The sequence below is a fragment of the Stenella coeruleoalba genome, assembly GCF_951394435.1.
Source record: "Stenella coeruleoalba genome assembly, chromosome: 4".
NCBI lineage: Eukaryota > Metazoa > Chordata > Mammalia > Artiodactyla > Delphinidae > Stenella > Stenella coeruleoalba.
In genome coordinates, this window is record NC_137149.1 from 114570055 (window position 1) to 114588692 (window position 18638).

The 18638-nt window shown below is 39.0% G+C and overlaps 1 protein-coding gene across 7 annotated transcripts in view; it reads right to left on the reverse strand.

The window, feature by feature from the left end:
- Positions 1-12281: 12281 nt before the first annotated feature.
- KLHL8 (kelch like family member 8) overlaps positions 12282-18638 on the reverse strand; it is a 60030-nt gene continuing 53673 nt past the window's right edge. For 6 of the 7 annotated variants that reach the window (XM_079919261.1, XM_079919259.1, XM_079919258.1 and 3 more), the window contains 2 exons: positions 15659-15860; positions 12282-15442 (listed from right to left, as the gene is read on the reverse strand). In XM_079919261.1, the coding sequence (XP_079775387.1) occupies positions 15319-15442; positions 15659-15860 (326 nt within the window). In that variant the 3' untranslated portion in view covers positions 12282-15318. The remainder of the gene's footprint in view (positions 15443-15658; positions 15861-18638) is intronic. The other variant, XM_079919264.1, reaches the window with a different exon arrangement.

Consider the following 18638-nt stretch of genomic DNA (forward strand, 5'->3'; position numbering starts at 1 on the left):
TAAGAAAAAAAAATGAAAACAAAAAAACGGACAGATAGAACCCTAGGACAAATGGTGGAAGCAAAGCTATACAGACAAAATCTCACACAGAAGCATACACCTACACACTCACAAAAAGAAGAAAAGGGGAAAAAAATCATAAATCTTGCTCTCAAAGTCCACCTCCTCAATTTGGGATGATTCGTTGTCTATTCATGTATTCCACAGATGCAGGGTACATCAAGTTGATTGTGGAGCTTTAATCCGCTGCTTCTGAGGCTGCTGGGAGAGATTTCCTTTTCTCTTCTTTGTTCTCACAGCTCCTGGGGCTCAGCTTTGGATTTTGCCCTGCCTCTGTGTGTAGGTCACCAGAGGGCATCTGTTCTTCCTCAGACAGGACGGGGTTAAAGGAGCCGCTGATTCGGGGGCTTTGGCTCACTCAGGCCGCGGGGAAGGGAGGGGCACGGAATGCGGGGCGAGCCTGCGGCCAGCGTGACATTGCTCCAGCCTGAGGCGCGCCGTGTGCTCTCCCGGGGAAGTTGTCCCTGGATCCTGGGACCCTGGCAGTGGCGGGCTGCACAGGTTCTCAGGAAGGGGTTGTGTGGATAGTGATCTGTGCTCGCACACAGGCTTCTTGTTGGCGGCAGCAGCAGCCTTAGCGTCTCATGCCTGTCTCTGTGGTCCGCGCTGATAGCCGCGGCTCGCGCCCGTCTCTGGAGCTCCTTTAAGCAGCGGTCTTAATCCCCTCTCCTCACGTACCAGGAAAAAAGAGGGAAGAAAAAGTCTCTTGCCTCTTCAGCAGATCCAGACTTTTCCCCGGACTGCCTCCAGGCTAGCCGTGGCGCACGGCTAACCCCCTGCAGGCTGTGTTCATGCCACCAACCCCAGTCCTCTCTCTGCCCTCTGACCGAAGTCCGAGCCTCAGCTCCCAGCCCCGCCCACCCCGGCGTTTGAGCAGACAAGCCTCTCGGGCTGGTGAGTGCCAGTCGGCACCGATACTCTGTGTGGGAATCTCTCCACTTTGCCCTCCTCACCCCTGTTGCTCTCCTCCGTGGCTCCGAAGCTTCCCCCTCCGCCACCCGCAGTCTCCGCCTGCAAAGGGGCTTCCTGGTGTGTGGAAACCTTTCCTCCACAGCTCCCTCCCCCTGGTGCAGGTCCCATCCCTATCCTTTTCTCTGTTTATTCTTCTTTCTTTTGCCCTACCCAGGTACGTGGGGACTTTCTTGCCTTTTGGAGGTCTGAGGTCTTCTGCCCGTGTTCATTAGGTGTTCTGTAGGAGTTGTTCCACGTGTAGATATATTTCTGACGTATCTGTGGAGAGGAAGGTGATCTCCACGTCTTACTCTTCCGCCATCTTCCCCTCCTCTCCTGCTTATTTTAAATGATGGTAAAAAGCAAGGGAAGACAAGGCACGGGTGGTTAAGTGGTTAAGAATCCGCCTGCCAATGCAAGGGACACGGGTTCGAGCCCTGGTCCGGGAAGAGCCCACATCCCACGGAGCAACTAAGCCCGTGCGCCACAACTACTTAGCCTGCGCTCTAGAGCCCGTGAGCCACAACTACTGAAGCCTGTGCGCCTAGAGCCTGTGCTCCGCAACAAGAGAAGGCACCGCGATGAGAAGCCCGCACATTGCAACTTAGACCCCACTCGCCGCAACTAGAGAAAGCCCGCGCGCAGCAACGAAGACCCAACGCAGCCACAAATAATTAAAAATAAAAAAGCAAGGGAAGGCTGACTTTTCATCCTTGTGAGAGTCACTCCATCCGTTCAATAGTTTGACTGCTCTGTGCAAAGTGACATGCTTCAGAATGTATGTTTGCATAAAGCATAAGTCAGGGTGCCCAGCTTCTGAACTGCATGTCTCTTCTCCATGCAAGTGACAGGTGACTTCAGTTCTGGTATTTTCCCATTCAAACAGCCACTGTCCCTGCCTTCAGTGGCCCTCTCTAACCTAGATACTATTCTAAAGCCATCATTGTGGCTATACTGTTCAGACTGAGTTATTTCAAGCTTGACAGCATGGCATAAGCCAGCTTATGTTAGAGGACAACACTCCTCTTGTTTCTTGATACATTCCCATCCCTTTAGCACAACAGACCTAGAAAGTGAAAATATGAAGTGGAGAGGAATGTGTGTTAAGCTACATGTGCTGTGTACTTTCCATAGTTTGTATTTTTAAAATCACCTTTCAAATTAGTCATTATCATGCTTTGCAGAACTGGATGGGCAAGCATACACACACCCTACTTACTTTACGATAGTTTTTCTGGGAAGAGTTAAACAATTCAGTTCATATACATCACCAGACTTGGTTCCAAAACACAAAGCTGAGGATAAAAATTTGTTAAATAACAGTATCTCTGTAAGTCATTTTGTTTTGACAATGATAACATCAGATTAATCAAAATCTCCACATAGTAATCCTTTGAAAAACAATATTTGTTATAGCAACATTTTTAAAGTTCTGATGCATGTTTAAATTTTAATCCCCCAATATACCAATTTCCCTCCTATCCAGTGTTTATCATGAAATTGAATAAACTATGTATCTCCTATCCTATATCTTACACCCCTTTAGCCACCCCAATTGATAACATAATTCCATTTACTATAGAGTACAATTACTGTGTACCAAAATGTCACTCACAGATGCATAGTCTGGCCTCTCCTCTTGTCTCCATTTGACTGAAGCAGTAAATCAACCATGAGCAGGCCCATCCATCATGCTACTGTTTTGTATTCAGGCATCTGTGTGTGTGCTATGTATGTATACACATATGTATGATCATTTTACAGCCATGTCAGGAGAGCAAAATGCATTGTTAGGTAAATGCATTGTGCTAAGGCATAAGAGGTTAGGGAAATTTCACATACGTACATTCTCTCCACTTTTAAAAGAATGATATCCTGTTGCATTAAAGCAAAACTTGTAAGTTCTTACTTTAAACCATTAAATGTTTAGTTCTACTACCCTAATTTCCTGAAGCCACATCTTTGTTTACTTACCATCCCTTAAGTTAGTCCCTGGCTAGTTTCCTTCCTTAAGCTCAATTTCTTCACTGCTTTTAATGTGCATGGTGCTCTCATTTCAGCAGAGCCCCAGGAGCCTAGGGGCACCTGAGACCCATTCTTCTAAAATTTTACAACTCTCTACAGGCATATTTACAAAGTGTTACCTTAAAATACGAAGGAGCCACCAGACAGTTCATTTGTGTGCAATTCATTAAAAGGAATTTACATTCATTCCACTAGTAAGAATTATTTACTCCTCTGGCTCTGGTTTGAAAGGATGTGGTAAGTTTGAGTCAACAAAACTGTTTCTGGCCTTTTTCTCCCTATCTTCATAGGCATTAGCCACTCCACAGGTGTCAACCTTTATGCCAAAAGATGTGACTATATAAAGTGGATGAGATCTGAAGCACAAAAACTTGGTGTTTTTGCACCTCCAGGATTAAGTAAAAGCCACAGCCGACCAACCAGGTCCTGAGGGTTATTAATAGGGGTAATTAATTAGGAAGACTTTTTTTTTTTTTTTTTTGTGGTACGTGGGCCTCTCACTGTTGTGGCCTCTCCCGTTGCGGAGCACAGGCTCCAGACGCGCAGGCTCAGCGGCCATGGCTCACAGGCCCAGCTGCTCCGCGGCATGTAGGATCTTCCCGGACCGGGGCACGAACCCGTGTCCCCTGCATAGGCAGGCAGACTCTCAACCACTGCACCACCAGGGAAGCCCAGGAAAACATTTTGAACCTGGTCCTCAAATTGCACTCAGCGTGCTAAACAATATAGGCACAACATGAATGAATGTAAATTTTAACATGCTTTAGGCTTGTTATAAATGCCCTTTTCCCAAGTGTAATGTGAGGAACGCACCACTAGAGAGCAGCCATTTCCTTTAGGGAGAAAATGCTATTAAAAAAAAAAAAAAAAAACACCACCAAAAAACCCACATTGGTTTAACCACTATGAGATACCACTTCACATCCCGGAGAATTGCTATAATCAAAGAGAAAGACAACACAAAGTGCTGGAGAAGATGATGAGAAAGCAGAAACCTCATACAGTACTGATAGGAATATAATAACATAGTACAGCCCCTGTGGATAACATTTTGGTAGTTTCTTAAAAGAAACAGCAATTCCACTTGTATGAACTCACCGAAGATAAATGAAAACATATTCGCATTAAGACATGTTTATGGATATTCATGGCAGCATTTTGCATAACAGCCCCAAACTAGAAGCAATTCAGATGATCAACTGGTAAATGGATAAACAAAATGTGGTGTATGCATAAGATGTACTACTATTCAGTACTAAAAATGTTACAGTATGGATGAAATGAACCTCAAAAACATTATGCTAAGTGAAACAAGCAGGTGCAAAACACTATATAGAGTTTGATTTCACTTACATGATATACCCAGAAAAAGCAAAGTTATGGGCAGAAACCATATCAATGATTACCTTGAGCAAGAGGCAGGGAGGAAAGGAGGGGAGAAGTGGAGATTAACTCCAAGAAGGGCTCATGAAAATTTTGGGAGCATGATGCAAATGAACTAAATCTGGATTATGGTGATGTTGGCACAACTCTAAGTTTACTAAATCATGGATTATAAACCCAGTGGGTCAATTTGTATCATATGAATTATAATTCAATAAAGCTGACTCCCAAGAAAACACACTGATTCGGTACTGCATTAAAACAGGGATTGAGAAATGAAAACAAGTAGGAGGAAAACCAGACAACTGTGTTAGAATGTAGTACAAATAGCCACTGTGTCACTCAGTCCTGAACTCTGGTCTCCAGACAAGAATAAAGATACTTGTTTGCAGACGAATAGGAGGAAATCAGGGAATTTATGGTCAGGTAAGACCTTTATAACTTTTGGCCAAAGGCCAAAACAGAAACATTTTTTTTTTTTAAACAAAAGAAAGGTTGCAAAGTTTCAGGCAGAATGCAGTTATTTTCTGAATCTACATCAGTACTTTAGTCATCTTTATGAAGGAATTTATAACATCAATGTGCTAAGGGAGTGGTATATATAAAATAACTGATACTTGAGACATTCAGAGCAAAGAGGCACCACGTGACAGACACAGCTATGCCAAGGAATCTTACATTTTATGAATTATGAACTCCCAGTTTAAATGTAAGAAAAAACTTCAGGCATGACAAATACATGGGACCAAAAAGCTTCTTCTGTTAAGGTCTACAAAGATATTCAACAAATAAGTTTTACTAGAGAGATCTAGTAGTATATAAGGTAAGTAAATATCAATTAAGACAAAACTATGCCCTTTTGGGCGCTCTACAGATGGTAGTGGCACCTTTTTGCTTGTGGGGGTTATGAAAGACTACATAGTCTGAAGGGCTCTCCTACTACTGTTAGTTCTTAAATTATAAACATAATTTTAACTGCTTTACTGGCTTCTCAGGAAAGCAGGGAAACCGCCGAGGCCAATATGTAAGTGGGAACCTGAGCAGGAGTGTAAGTAAACAGAAAAGCCACAGTTGCCCCAAGGACAAATGCCAGTATCAGCGCTGGGAGACCACTGAACCCACAGTAAGGGGAGGAGCTGAACCTGAGCACCTCACATTAGGCCAAGAGCCAAGAACAGAGCAAAAATGACCCAGGGTGGACTTGCGGACCTGGGGAGGGGGAAGGGTAAGCTGGGACGAAGTAAGAGAGTAGCATGGACTTATATACACAACCAAATGTAAAATAGCTAGCTAGTGGGAAGCAGCCGCATAGCACAGGGAGATCAGCTCCGTGCTTTTGTGACCACCTAGAGGGGTGGGATAGGGAGGGTGGGAGGGAGACGCAAGAGGGAGGAGAAATGGGGATATATGTATATGTATAGCTGATTCACTTTGTTATAAAGCAGAAACTAACACAACATTGTAAAGCAATTATACTCCAATAAAGACGTTAAAAAAAAAAAAGTCCCAGGGGCAGTTCCTGGCCTAGAGGAGCAAATGTAAAACCTCTCAGAACATGCCCAATTTGGAACCTCTGGATTTCCACAGTTTCAGTTAAGGGTACGTTTACAAAATAAAATCACCAAACAGGAAAGAATGGCACCATAAGGAAAATTGCAGAGACGATAAACAGATTTAGACCCCCAAAAGACTTCAGATACTGGATTTATCAGCCATAGGATATAGAATTAAACATGTATAAACTGCCCAAAGAAAAAGATACAAACAAAAGAAAAAGAAGAATAAGAATCCATCAAAATTACCAAGCATATCTAAAAAAGAACAGGGCTTCCCTGGTGGCGCAGTGGTTGAGAGTCCACCTGCCAATGCAGGGGACACGGGTTCGTGCCCCGGTCTGGGAAGATCCCACATGCCGTGGAGCGGCTGGGCCCGTGAGCCATGGCCGCTGAGCCTGCGCGTCCGGAGCCTGTGCTCCACAACGGGAGAGGCCACAGCAGTGAGGCCCACATACCGCCAAAAAAACAAAAACAAAAAACAAAAAAGAACAAAGGACTTTTGGAAATGAAAAACATAGTAATTAAAATTAAAAACTCAATGTTCTTTACAAAAGATTACACAGAGCCGAAGTGAAAATTAGTAAATAGGAAGAGAGTTTCAAATCCCAGAAAAAGAGGACAGAAGTAATATTCACAGAGTCCATGAAATAAATTTTCAGATCAGAAAGATACACATCACAAATATAAGAAGCACAATGTATACTAGCAGGACAAATACAAAGACACATCTAGATACATTATAGTGAAACTACAGAACAGATGAGATCTTAAAAGCAGAAGAGAGGGCTTCCCTGGTGGCGCAGTGGTTGAGAGTCCGCCTGCCGATGCAGGGGACACGGGTTTGTGCCCCGGTCTGGGAAGATCCCACATGCCACGGAGCGGCTGGGCCCGTGAGCCATGGCCGCTGAGCCTGCGCATCCGGAGCCTGTGCTCCGCAACCGGAGAGGCCACAGCAGTGAGAAGCCCGCGTACCGCAAAAAAAAAAAAAGCAGAAGAGAAAAAGGAGATCTGTAGGAAGGAAAGACTGCAGCTGTACTGAAGTACAAAGGAAAACGGATGACAGTGGAATAACAACTTCAAAACACCAAGAGAAAACCAACTAGACTTGTATCCTAGTACAACTATCAGGAATAACAGTACATGTATTTACTGAGTGTAAACCTTAAGTGTTCTCACCACACACACAAAGGTAGGTAACTGTGAGGTAATGGATGTGTTAATTAACCTGCATAACAATATGCATATGTCAAATCATCAAAATATATACAATTTTGTCAATTACACTTCAATAAAGCTGAAAAAATTAAAAATGACAGTAAAATAAGGACATTTTTCAGATGAACCAAAACTGAGATTATTTAAACAGAATTTCCCTCATATAACTTCTAGAAATACATCCTTTAGCAAAAAATTAGTTCAGAAGGAATGTCTGAGATACACAAAAGAAATACGATCAAAGTAAACCCAAATAAATATTTAATAATGTTTAAATGTGGGTTGGGAAATAACTGAAATACTGAACAAAGGTTGGAAAGAAAGGTGATGAATTTTAGTGTTCTAAGGTCCTCATTGTTCAGAAAGACATTAAACACACTGATTAACTTTAGATTGTTAACTACGCCATAAAAATTCCAAGGTTAACCGCTAAAAGAAGGAGGTGGAGGGGAAACACAAAAAACCTTCATTTAAAAAAACTTCCTGGACAACTGTGGTAAAATTTCTGACCAGTTAATCCTCACCCCTCCAAAAACATAAACCAGCCAGGGTAAGTAGGATAACAAAAATTTTAAAACAATATCCTAATCAAACTAGGTGTTTCAGGAACCCCACAATTTGAGCAGATATAAGATCTGCACAATATTAATAACTGAGCAGGGGGGAAGCAAGCAGTATGTGAATCACAAGAGAGCCAAAGGCACTCACTGAGATATTTGGAGGACCAACTCCAGAACAGCACTGAAACTGGAAGGTGTTTCTGCCTTCTCCAATAGCAAGAGAGAACAAAGGGTCTGAGGCAGGTCTGAAATGGCTGGGCCTCGTGAACTCTTCAAAACTAACCAATACAAGTTCCAGTCCAGGATAAAGCCCCTATGAACAGACAGAATCAAATACATACCTGAAAATACACTACCTAAAAACAAAACGTTCAATTTTTTAAAATTAGCATAAATGTACATCAGAAAACCTCAACATACACACACACACACACACACACACACACACACAGAAAACTAATCACAATATGGAATGGCAACACACTTCTGTCTATTGATAGGTCAAACAACCAAAAAAAAAAAACACAGCAATATGTAGAAGCCTGAAAACACAATTAGCTAGTTTGGTATGACGTACAAATACAGAAACTGCATTACAACATTAGTCAGGCTTTTCAAGAATACACAAATAACAAATTTTAACATAACAGGCAATAAAACAGGTCTCAATACATTTCCATGAAGTGGAGTCCAACAGATCACGGTCAGACCAAAGTAAAGAAAAAAACATACTTCGTAATTTACAAATATACTTCTAAACTCACAGATCAAAAGAAAACATGGAATGAACATTTACAAAATGTTTAGAAGTGAACATTAATGAAAACAGTGCAAATAAAACTTGTGGGATCCAGCAAATGATATTTTAAAAAGTAAATCTTACCAAAATGGACTTAAAACAAAAATCCTAAAAGGTCATATAACCAATAAGATATTGAATTGGCAGTTAATTTTTCCTCAAAAGGTGGTAGGTTCAGGTGGTTTTACAAGTAAGTTCTATTAAATATTTGAGAAATGGATTATTTCAATGTTAAATAATTCAGAGAATAGAAAAGAGAGAATACTTTGTAATTCATCCTATGTGTCACTCAGCTCTTGGTTAGACAGACTGACCAATGGAATAGAATAGAAAGTCCCAGATGTTTACTTACATGGAAATTGGCCATGTAGATAAAGTTCAGAGGTAAGCATGGATTAGTCACTAAACAGTGTGAAGAAAACTGGCTATCCACACAGTAAAAAAATAAAGTTTTTCTCTCTCACACATACACAAATCAATTCCAGGTGGACTAAAGACTATGTATGAGAGATTTTCTTTCAGAATAGACAATAAATTTCTTAAGACACAAAAAAGAACATGTGAATACATTAAAGTTAAGAAGTTTTCTTTATCAAAAAACAAAGTGAAGGGCTTCCCTGGTGGCGCACTGGTTGAGGGTCCGCCTCCTGATGCAGGGGACACGGGTTTGTGCCCCGGTCTGGGAAGATCCCACATGCGGCGGAGCGGCTGGGCCCGTGGGCCATGGCCGCTGAGCCTGCGTGTCCGGAGCCTGTGCTCTGCAACGGGAGAGGCCACAGCAGTGAGGCCCACGTACCGCAAAAAAAATAAAAATAAAAAATAACCAAGTGAAAAGCCATAAACTAGAAGATATGTGCAATAAAAATAAATGGAAATATTAGTATCCTATTATGAAGAACTCATGTAAATGAGAAAAAAATAGATAAAATGGAAAAAGGACATCAAGAAGCATTTCACAGGAGAAACTGGAAAGACTAATAACCATGGAAACATGTTCAGCTCAACAATCAAGAAAATGCAAATTAAAGCCACAATAAAATATCATCTTACACCTAACAGATTGGTAAGAATCAGGTCTTACAATAGAAAGTAAATAATAAACCATAATGTAAACTCACACAACAATTTTGGAAAATAATTTCACATTACCTTATAAAACTGTTATGAAGCTGATCAAGCATATGTCTTACAACCAACTCTGCTTTTAGGTTTATACTCTAAAGAAACTTGCACATGTGTACCAAGAAACTGTATACAAGTGTTCATTTTAGCACTGTAAAAGCAAAAATATGGAAAACTATACCCAACATAAATTATAAAAATGAACCTGTTGAATGAAAAGATCAAATTACTAAGACTACATACAGAATACTATATTTTATAAAGCTCACCAACAAAAGTAAACAATATGTGGCTTTGGTATATTTGTATAAAAACAAAGGAATGAATGATTGGTTCAGGACAGTACTCACCTCTGGGGAGAAGGGGAGGCTGGGGACTGGAATAGAGAAGGAACACAAAGGCAGAGTCAATACTACCAGAAATGTTCTAGTTCTTAATTAGGGAGTGAATACACAGGTGTTTTATTACTGTGCTTAATAACTTCAATGTTACATATATTTTTGTATATGTATCAAATATTACATAGAGAAATATAGTGATCAGTGGTTACCAGAGGCAATGTAGCGGGTGGGAGAAATAGGTAAAGGAGGTCAAAAGGTACAAATTTCCAGTTATAAAATAAATAAGTCCTGGGGATGTAACATACACCATTGTGACTATAGTTAATAGAACGGTATTGCATATCTGAAAGTGCTAAGAGAGATCTTAAAACTCATCACAAGAAAAAAAACTGTAACTATGTGTAATGATGGATTCTTGTGGTGACCATTTCACAATACATACATGTATTGAATCGTTGCGCACCTAAAACTTATGTCAATTATATCTCAATAAATGGAAAGTGACCAAAAAAGAGAAATGGTGACCATAAATACTTTCATACTGCTACAAAGAAACTATGAAAAAGGAAATCACCTTTCCTTAAATATAGATCTACAGATATTTGAGAAAGCAGAGGCATGGGTGGTTAGGTAGAACACTGGAATTTTTCAGTCACAAAGAATATTGGTCAACCAGTGATTAGTTGTGGATCTTGGACAAGTTATTGTATTTGAATCTAATCTTTAACTCTCTGGTGGTCCAGTGGTCAGGACTCCATGCTTCCACTGCAGGGCACACGGGTTCAAACCCTAATCAGGGAACTAAGATCCCGCATGCTGTGGGGCTTGGGACTGTAAAGATTAGAAGATTATTATAAAGTGACTGGTGGGACTTTCCTGGTGGCACAGTGGTTAAGAATCCGCCTGCCAATGCAGGGGACACGGGTTTGAGCCCTGGTCCGGGAAGATCCCACATGCCGCGGAGCAACTAAGCCCGTGCGCCACAACTACTGAAGCTCGCTCGCCTAGAGCCCGTGCTCCTCAACAAGAGAAGCCACTGCAATGAGAAGCCGCCGCTCACCAGAACTAGAGAAAGCCTGTGCACAGCAATAAAGACCCAACACAGCCATTAATCAATCAGTCAATCAATCGACTGGTGAAGACTATACATTAAACAAATTGTAGTTATTAATACTCCCCATGACTACTACCCAAATTTAAGAAACTCCTTATGGTTCAGATGGACTAAATTCAGCCACAACCAATAAGATAATGGAAAAATGACTTGTTAAAACAAAAACCACCAGAATTTTTGCATTTAAATAGTTTCCTTTCAAAGACCCCCCCTTTTTTTCATACCTATGACTCATGTATTTTGCAACTAGAAGTCTGTACCTCATAATCTCCCTCACCTATTTCTCTCCCCTCTCCCCATCCTCCTCTCTGGCAACCACCTGTTTATTCTCTGTATCTATAACTCTGTTTCTGTTATGTTCATGCGTTTTGTTTTTTTTAGATTCCACATATAACTGAAATCGTACAGTATTTGACTTTCTAAAGATGATATAGACTTCTTTCACTGAAGTTACTATTGCTCAGGGTAATTTTAGAAATCTTCCATTGGAACTGTTTACTTTTGAAAATTTTTTTTCCAGTAGAGGAAAACCTAATTCTTTGAGGGTAGATTTAACCTGTGATAGTCATAAAATATTTTGAATCAAGTCTGATGAATAAACTACATAGGGCCATTATTAAGATTCTGGTCCAAATTAACATATAACTACGATGAGACTAGTTCTCTTGGATGACTTACAAATGGATGTTCAGGTTGTTTTCAAAGAGAAGTTTCAGAAAAGTTTTTAGCAATGGCAAGTAGAAAAACATAATTATAGCTTCATGAGGTTACTAATTGGAAGGACAACATCTTAATGCATAAAGAATCTTATTTCTATATAGTACAAGTCTACAATTGCTGAAGAGACAATTGCTCAAATCAGTTGCCTTTAACCTTTAATTTTTGTGCAGGTTAACAAAAATCTTCCTATTTTCAGTTAAACATAAAGATCTTTTCTTTGAGGAGAAAAATATTCCAGCAACTACTAAATCAATTTTGTATTTGAAGGATCAAGAATAAACAATTACATAGTTTTGAAAAGATTCTATAAAAGCAATCAAACAATGAAAAGCAAAGTTATGAACACTACATAGGAAGAAGTTCCTACTTATAATAGGTACATGCAACATATTTTGAATCAATAAATAGCAACTTTCTGATCTCAGTACTTGGTAGTATATATGATAATTTATTATTTTGATTTGCTGGAATACTACTACACTAAAACATGGTTTTAAGAAAATATTATAGAGAAGTTTTATTGCCACTTGTTTACTCCACATAAAGGAGAAAAAGAGACAGAGTCAATGACACCCCAATATAATTTCTTTAGAAGTCTGATACAAGAAACCACAGAAAACATTCTTAACCAATAAGACATGAATTAAGATTCTAAATGCATTTTCTATGATATAAGACATGGAGAAAAAAGGAACAAAACACTCAAGTGTACCATTTGCAAGAGTAGTTTCTGCAATTTCAACAATCTCTTATCTAGGCATTTAACAGCACTGTAAGTTTAAAATGCATTTAGGAATTAAGAGAATGAATAATACTCCTTAGAGTACACAGTTTATTCAAACATTTAAAAATAAATTAGTTACACAGAATATAGTGAAATTAGTCAAAAACAGTATCAAGTAATTTGTTTTTAAAGTGGCAGTACAACACAGTAAAAGCAGTGGCTTTAATAACTATTCGGGAGAATCACACAGAAGCAACTAGAAATACTTTTCAAAGAAATATGCAAATTTTTACTTTTTCTTTTTTCCATTTATAATTTAGAATTTTAGCTCTACTTTATGTCTTTTTGGTAGGTGATCTTAACATCTGAGGTTAAAGGGACAGGCCTCACAATTAAGTAGCCATCTTCTTTGAATATTTCATCCTTCTGTTCCTGTGAATATAATCACCTTTCAGTTGCATGATTCCTTCAGCCTGATTCACATTTCATATCTCAAAGAATATGTTTCTAATAAAGAGACGGTGCATATTGACTCTACTATTAATTTTTCAAACCATTGTCAGGTCCTTCAAGGCTGTGCTTCTGACTACCCACACATGATGTAACAGCCAGCCACATGTTCCATTTACTTCACTTTACTTCCCTTATGAGTAGTTCATATTTTATGGGTAGCTAGGGTACCAACTTAGTAATGTTAGATGACTACTGTATAGATAAAACCAGTAATGGAAATGTAACACCTTCATGTTCCTAAATGCTATACACATGACAAAGGCAGAAATATGTTAAAGAAAAAAACATTTTAAATGATCTTAGAAAGAATAAAAGATCCCCTCCCCCACAAAAATACATGTAACACACTAGTAACCATACCTAGACAAGCATTATAATACAAGAACTCCATTAGACATAAGAAATAGCTGAAGCCAGGTTTTGAGCCTTATCCTCCACATCCAGCCAGTTGTAGCCAGTCCACTGAGTGCTACGGAGTTAAATGCTTTTGGGATTGACTGAAATACGGTTACAATTGTACAAGAGAACACTGGTTCAGATCCAGCAATGACTTATGGACTTGCCCACAGGCTGACAGCAAAAAACTGGGACATTTAAATCTGCTTCACGATAGACCTTTATCTGCTAGCTGAGCCCACTTACAATTTTTTCTTCTTATTTTTTTGATCTAATATATACAAGGCACTGGCTTTTGGAATGTGGCCTTCTGCCTTACTGTACTGACAAGCCTAGGTTGCCATTTAATAAGGACCATCACAGCTACTAGGCAATGACCTTCAGGGCTGGACAGACGGAGTAGTGTTCTTCACTGCCGCAGCTTCCTTGTGAACAAGATGACTGACAGCAGTAAACTATACTAAATTCTAAGGCATGACTAAAGGAAAATTTAGGAAGGCCTAAAAGAGAGGTACCAAACTTGCACTGCAAATACAAAATATAATATTTTAATATTCTTCATAAATATTTATAAAAATATACACATATAACAAATAAGCCACTTTATAATGCTGCTAAAACCATGAAGAGCTGTTAGATCAGTAGATATATCAATATCCTGGGCTTTAAAGTAATCTAAAGAAATATTTTCAATTAAAGTTCAATAAATATACTGGAGAGAATTAAATATAACAGGAAAAACAGTTTCAATCTTTCTGTTTTTACAATATCTTTTATTGGTAATGATGGACTTGAAGTATTCAACAGTTCAACTACAATCTATAAAGGGTTTTTGTAAAAATGCATTCATTTACTGAAAATAAATAAATCCAGACTCTGTACAGTTTAGAAAAACTATGATGGTGGCAAATAACAAAATAGAAAGATAATAAATCTTGGGTTCAAAATGAAATGACTAAATCAAAGAAGAGTGTTAAACATATTTTTGGAGTCTCCTCATTAGGGAGTCATGTAATGGACACCATTCCCTCTCAAGGCTCTCAAATGGGCACTAGAATAATGTCGACTTTAAAGCCTTCTCCTCTAATATCCCCTCTGGTTCAATTTTTGATTATGAAACAAATCCTTTCGGCATGCAATGAAAAAATAAAACTGCAGATTCGTTCAGAGGGAATTAGTTCAGTTAGATCTTTTGGTGTCCTAGCAATTCAAACTGAAATTAAGGGCTTCCCACAGCATTCCTATAAGCTTCTGAAAACACAACTAAAGGGCACTCAGAAAGATGAAACATTTTTCCTATTTCTGTAATAGCCAAGGAATTGAAAACTCAACACCTAGAAAAAGCAAGGCATAAATTCATCAGCACCAAGTAGAAAAGATCTTCAAATGGAGCAGGTCTGTTATGTGTCCTGATATCCTTGTGTTGATGAATAGGTTCCAATCTCCCCTCTAGGAAAAATCCACTGCCTAAGGTTAACACCTTTAGGCAAAAGCTCAGCAAATGACTTCATTTTACATTTTGATTCATACACACTTTTTAAAAAAAGGAATTTCAAGGTTTTGGCACTCCTTTAAACACATTTTTTTTGGAGGAGAGATGGTTTCAGGTTAGAGTGTCTTCCTTCCCTACTTCATTATTTGTTAAAGTGGGAAGTATGAACTTTATTACTAGTAGTTTCAGCTACCATTTCAAAAGTTGCACTTAGTCACAATACAACAGTTTACATTTAAATGAGACTCTAGTAGTAGTTAAAATTGTTCAAAGGTGGCCATTACAAAATACTGGTAGTCTTTCTTGCCTATCAGATGTTATTAAATTGTTGGTGGCTGGAGTTCAAGTCACATACAGTCAACCACATTACTGGATCCATGACCTACATCTCGAATTTGGCTAGTTAAACAGGCACACACAGCTACACCTGCTCCAGCTCTGCAGTGAGACACAGATCCAACAAGCTCCCACCTGAAAAGATAGAGGAGAAAGGATGTTATCTTAAAACAAATCATGATTTACTTTACTCAAAAGACAAAACAAAAAAATCCCTATTATGGGACTGGTTTTGAAAGATAGTAAGCTATCCCCAAAGTTTTCTATTAACTACATGTAGCAGCATTTTAGCACTCCGGAATAATCTGTTACTGGAAGATCCCATTAAAGTGTAAAGGAAATAAAAATTACCTATTCAGCACTGGATCAAATGCTTCTACTGTATTTAAGTATGCATTGCCATTATGACCACCAACTGCAAAGATTTTGCCCATCACTGTTGCGATCCCCACTCCACCCCTGGGAGTGGTAAGGGCTGCTACATAATCCCACTTGTTGCTTCGAGGATCATACCGCTCAACTGAACTCAGAGGAGAATTATCATCAAAACCACCTATATAAAGAAAGATTTTTAAAATAGCATTATGTTTCATAGAAATTAACCATTAAATTTCAGTTCAATAGCTTCTACAAACCAATCTTTTCAAAACATTTTAGAAAACCCCAACATCTATCACTACTACCAACTCCTATTATACATTTACTACAATTCAAGATAATTTAAATAGTATTTTCCTCAATATTAGGATTAAAAATCTTAAAGTGAGAAAAACTAAAGTCCCTATATTTAAGCAGATAATTTAGGAGAAAAAAAACCCACGGACATTCATATAATTTTCCCTTAGCTTCCTAGAGGCAAGCAAGAAAGTACTGAGATTCCTTCTCTTTGTGTGTACATGTATATATTAGATTTTTAAACAGTAAGAAGGCTTGAGAAGAGAATAAACTACACTAAGTCACTTGACTCATTTAAATATGTCAAAGTTTTCCAACTGTTTCCCTTAGTACTATAATCGTAATCATAATTACAGAGATGGTGGACTATGACTGAATTCTTACCAATTTTTGCCAAAACTACATCTTCATGCTCCCTATTCTAGATGACGACAGTCCTCTCCACAGATCATCTTAACAATGTTACTTATTATGTTCCTGATTGTTAAACACAGAGACTGCTATTTTAACAGTGCTCTTTCCTTTAAAAATATATGTGTCTCTTTTTAGGCTCCACCTCAGTCTACATGAGTAATAGGTCTCCCTGATGATTAAGCCTATTTTCCTGAGGACAGAAGTGTTGATATTCTGACAGTCTATTTAGAAACAAGGTCAGGTTAAAAAAAAAAAACAAAGTTAACTTCTCTAATGGGTTTAATTTTATTAAATCAATTGAGGTAAAATTCACTGATCGGGAGTTCCCTGGTGGTGCAGTGGTTAAGAATCCGCCTGCCAAAGCAGGGGACACAGGTTCGAGCCCTGGTCCGGGAAGAACCCACATGCCGTGGAGCAACTAAGCCCGTGAGTCACAACTACTGAGCCTGCACTGTAGAGCCCGCGAGCCGCAACTACTGAGCCCATGCACCACAACTACTGAAGCCCATGTGCCTAGAGCCTGTGCTCCACAAGAAAAGAAGCCACAGCACTGAGAAGCCCACGCACCACAACAAAGAGTAGCCCCCGCTAGACACAACTAGCGAAAGCCCGTGCACAGCAACAAAGAATCAACGCAGCCAAGAATTAATTAATTAAAAAATAAAATAAAATTCACTGATCTTAGCTCATAATTCAGTGACTTTTAACAAATGTAATAGTGTTATCACCACCACAACCATGATAAAAAACATTTTTTCACTGTAACAAAGGCTCTACTTTCAATTATTGCTAATGCTAATGTAGAAGAGATTAAGTTTTTAATACAGGGTAGTTATATTTTTCATGGCCCTCTTTTTCATGGGCTCCCTATCATTTCCCTAGCTAATGCATATAAATTTTGAACAAAGAACTCAAAGCAGAGGAACAGAAAAGGGAGGATGCAATTAGCTTCCTGTACATACAGTTACCTTCAAAGTTTTCTTATTCAAATCAGTTGTACCTGTTTTAAGTAGAACTTGAATGACCAAGAGGGTTTTTATTTTAAGGTTCTACGTGAGTCAGTCTTATTTTTACCATGTCTGTTCTACTATAAGTGCCCAGAAGATTTAACAAGTAACAGCAACAATGATACTCCTGTTGAGATATAACATATGTCAATGCCTGTGCTAGATAGGGAGCTGAGAGAGGTAGCAATGGTGTAAGTGTAAGAACTCTGGGTTCTCACAGACCCTGCTTCAAATTCCAGCCTTGTCAACTTATTTAGGCCTGTGACTATATTATTCAGTCTCTCAGTCTCTCACTACCTCAAAGAGCTGCTGTGATGATTGGGCTAGACTGAAAAGGTAAAAAATTATGTTATTTCTCTTATTCAATACACATAAGCACTGAAATACTCAGTATTACTTCTATTACTTGTAGATGTTTAAGTGCTAACAATATCCCACTCTCTTATCAAGAACTCTTTTAAGTTTTTTTTTAACATCTTTATTGGAGTATAATTGCTTTACAATGGTGTGTTAGTTTCTGCTTTATAACAAAGTGAATCAGTTATACCTATGCATATGTTCCCATATCACTTCCCTCTTGCATCTCCCTCCCTCCCACCCTCCCTATCCCACCCCTCCAGGTGGTCACAACGCACAGAGCTGATCTCCCTGTGCTATGCGGCTACTTCCCACTAGCTAGCTATTTTACGTTTCGTAGTGTATATACGCCCATGCCACACTCTCACTTTGTCACAGCTTACCCTTCCCCCTCCCCGTATCAAGTCCATTCTCTAGTAGGTGTGTGTCTTTATTCCCGTCTTGACCCTAGGTTCTTCATGACCTTTTTTTTTTTTTCCTTAGATTCCACATATATGTGTTAGCATACGGTATTTCTTTTTCTCTTACTTCACTCTGTATGACAGACTCTAGGTCCATCCACCTCACTACAAATAACTCAATTTTGTTCCTTTTTATGGCTGGGTAATATTCCATTGTATATATATGCCACATCTTCTTTATCCATTCATCCAATGATGGACACTTAGGTTGCTTCCATGTCCTGGCTATTTTAAATAGAGCTGCAATGAACACTGTGGTACATGATTCTTTTTGAATTATGGTTTTCTCAGGGCATACGCCCAGGAGTGGGATTGCTGGGTCATATGGTAGTTCTATTTTTAGTTCTTTAAGGAACCTCCATACTGTTCTCCATAGTGGCTGTATCAATTTACATTCCCACCAACAGTGTATGAGGG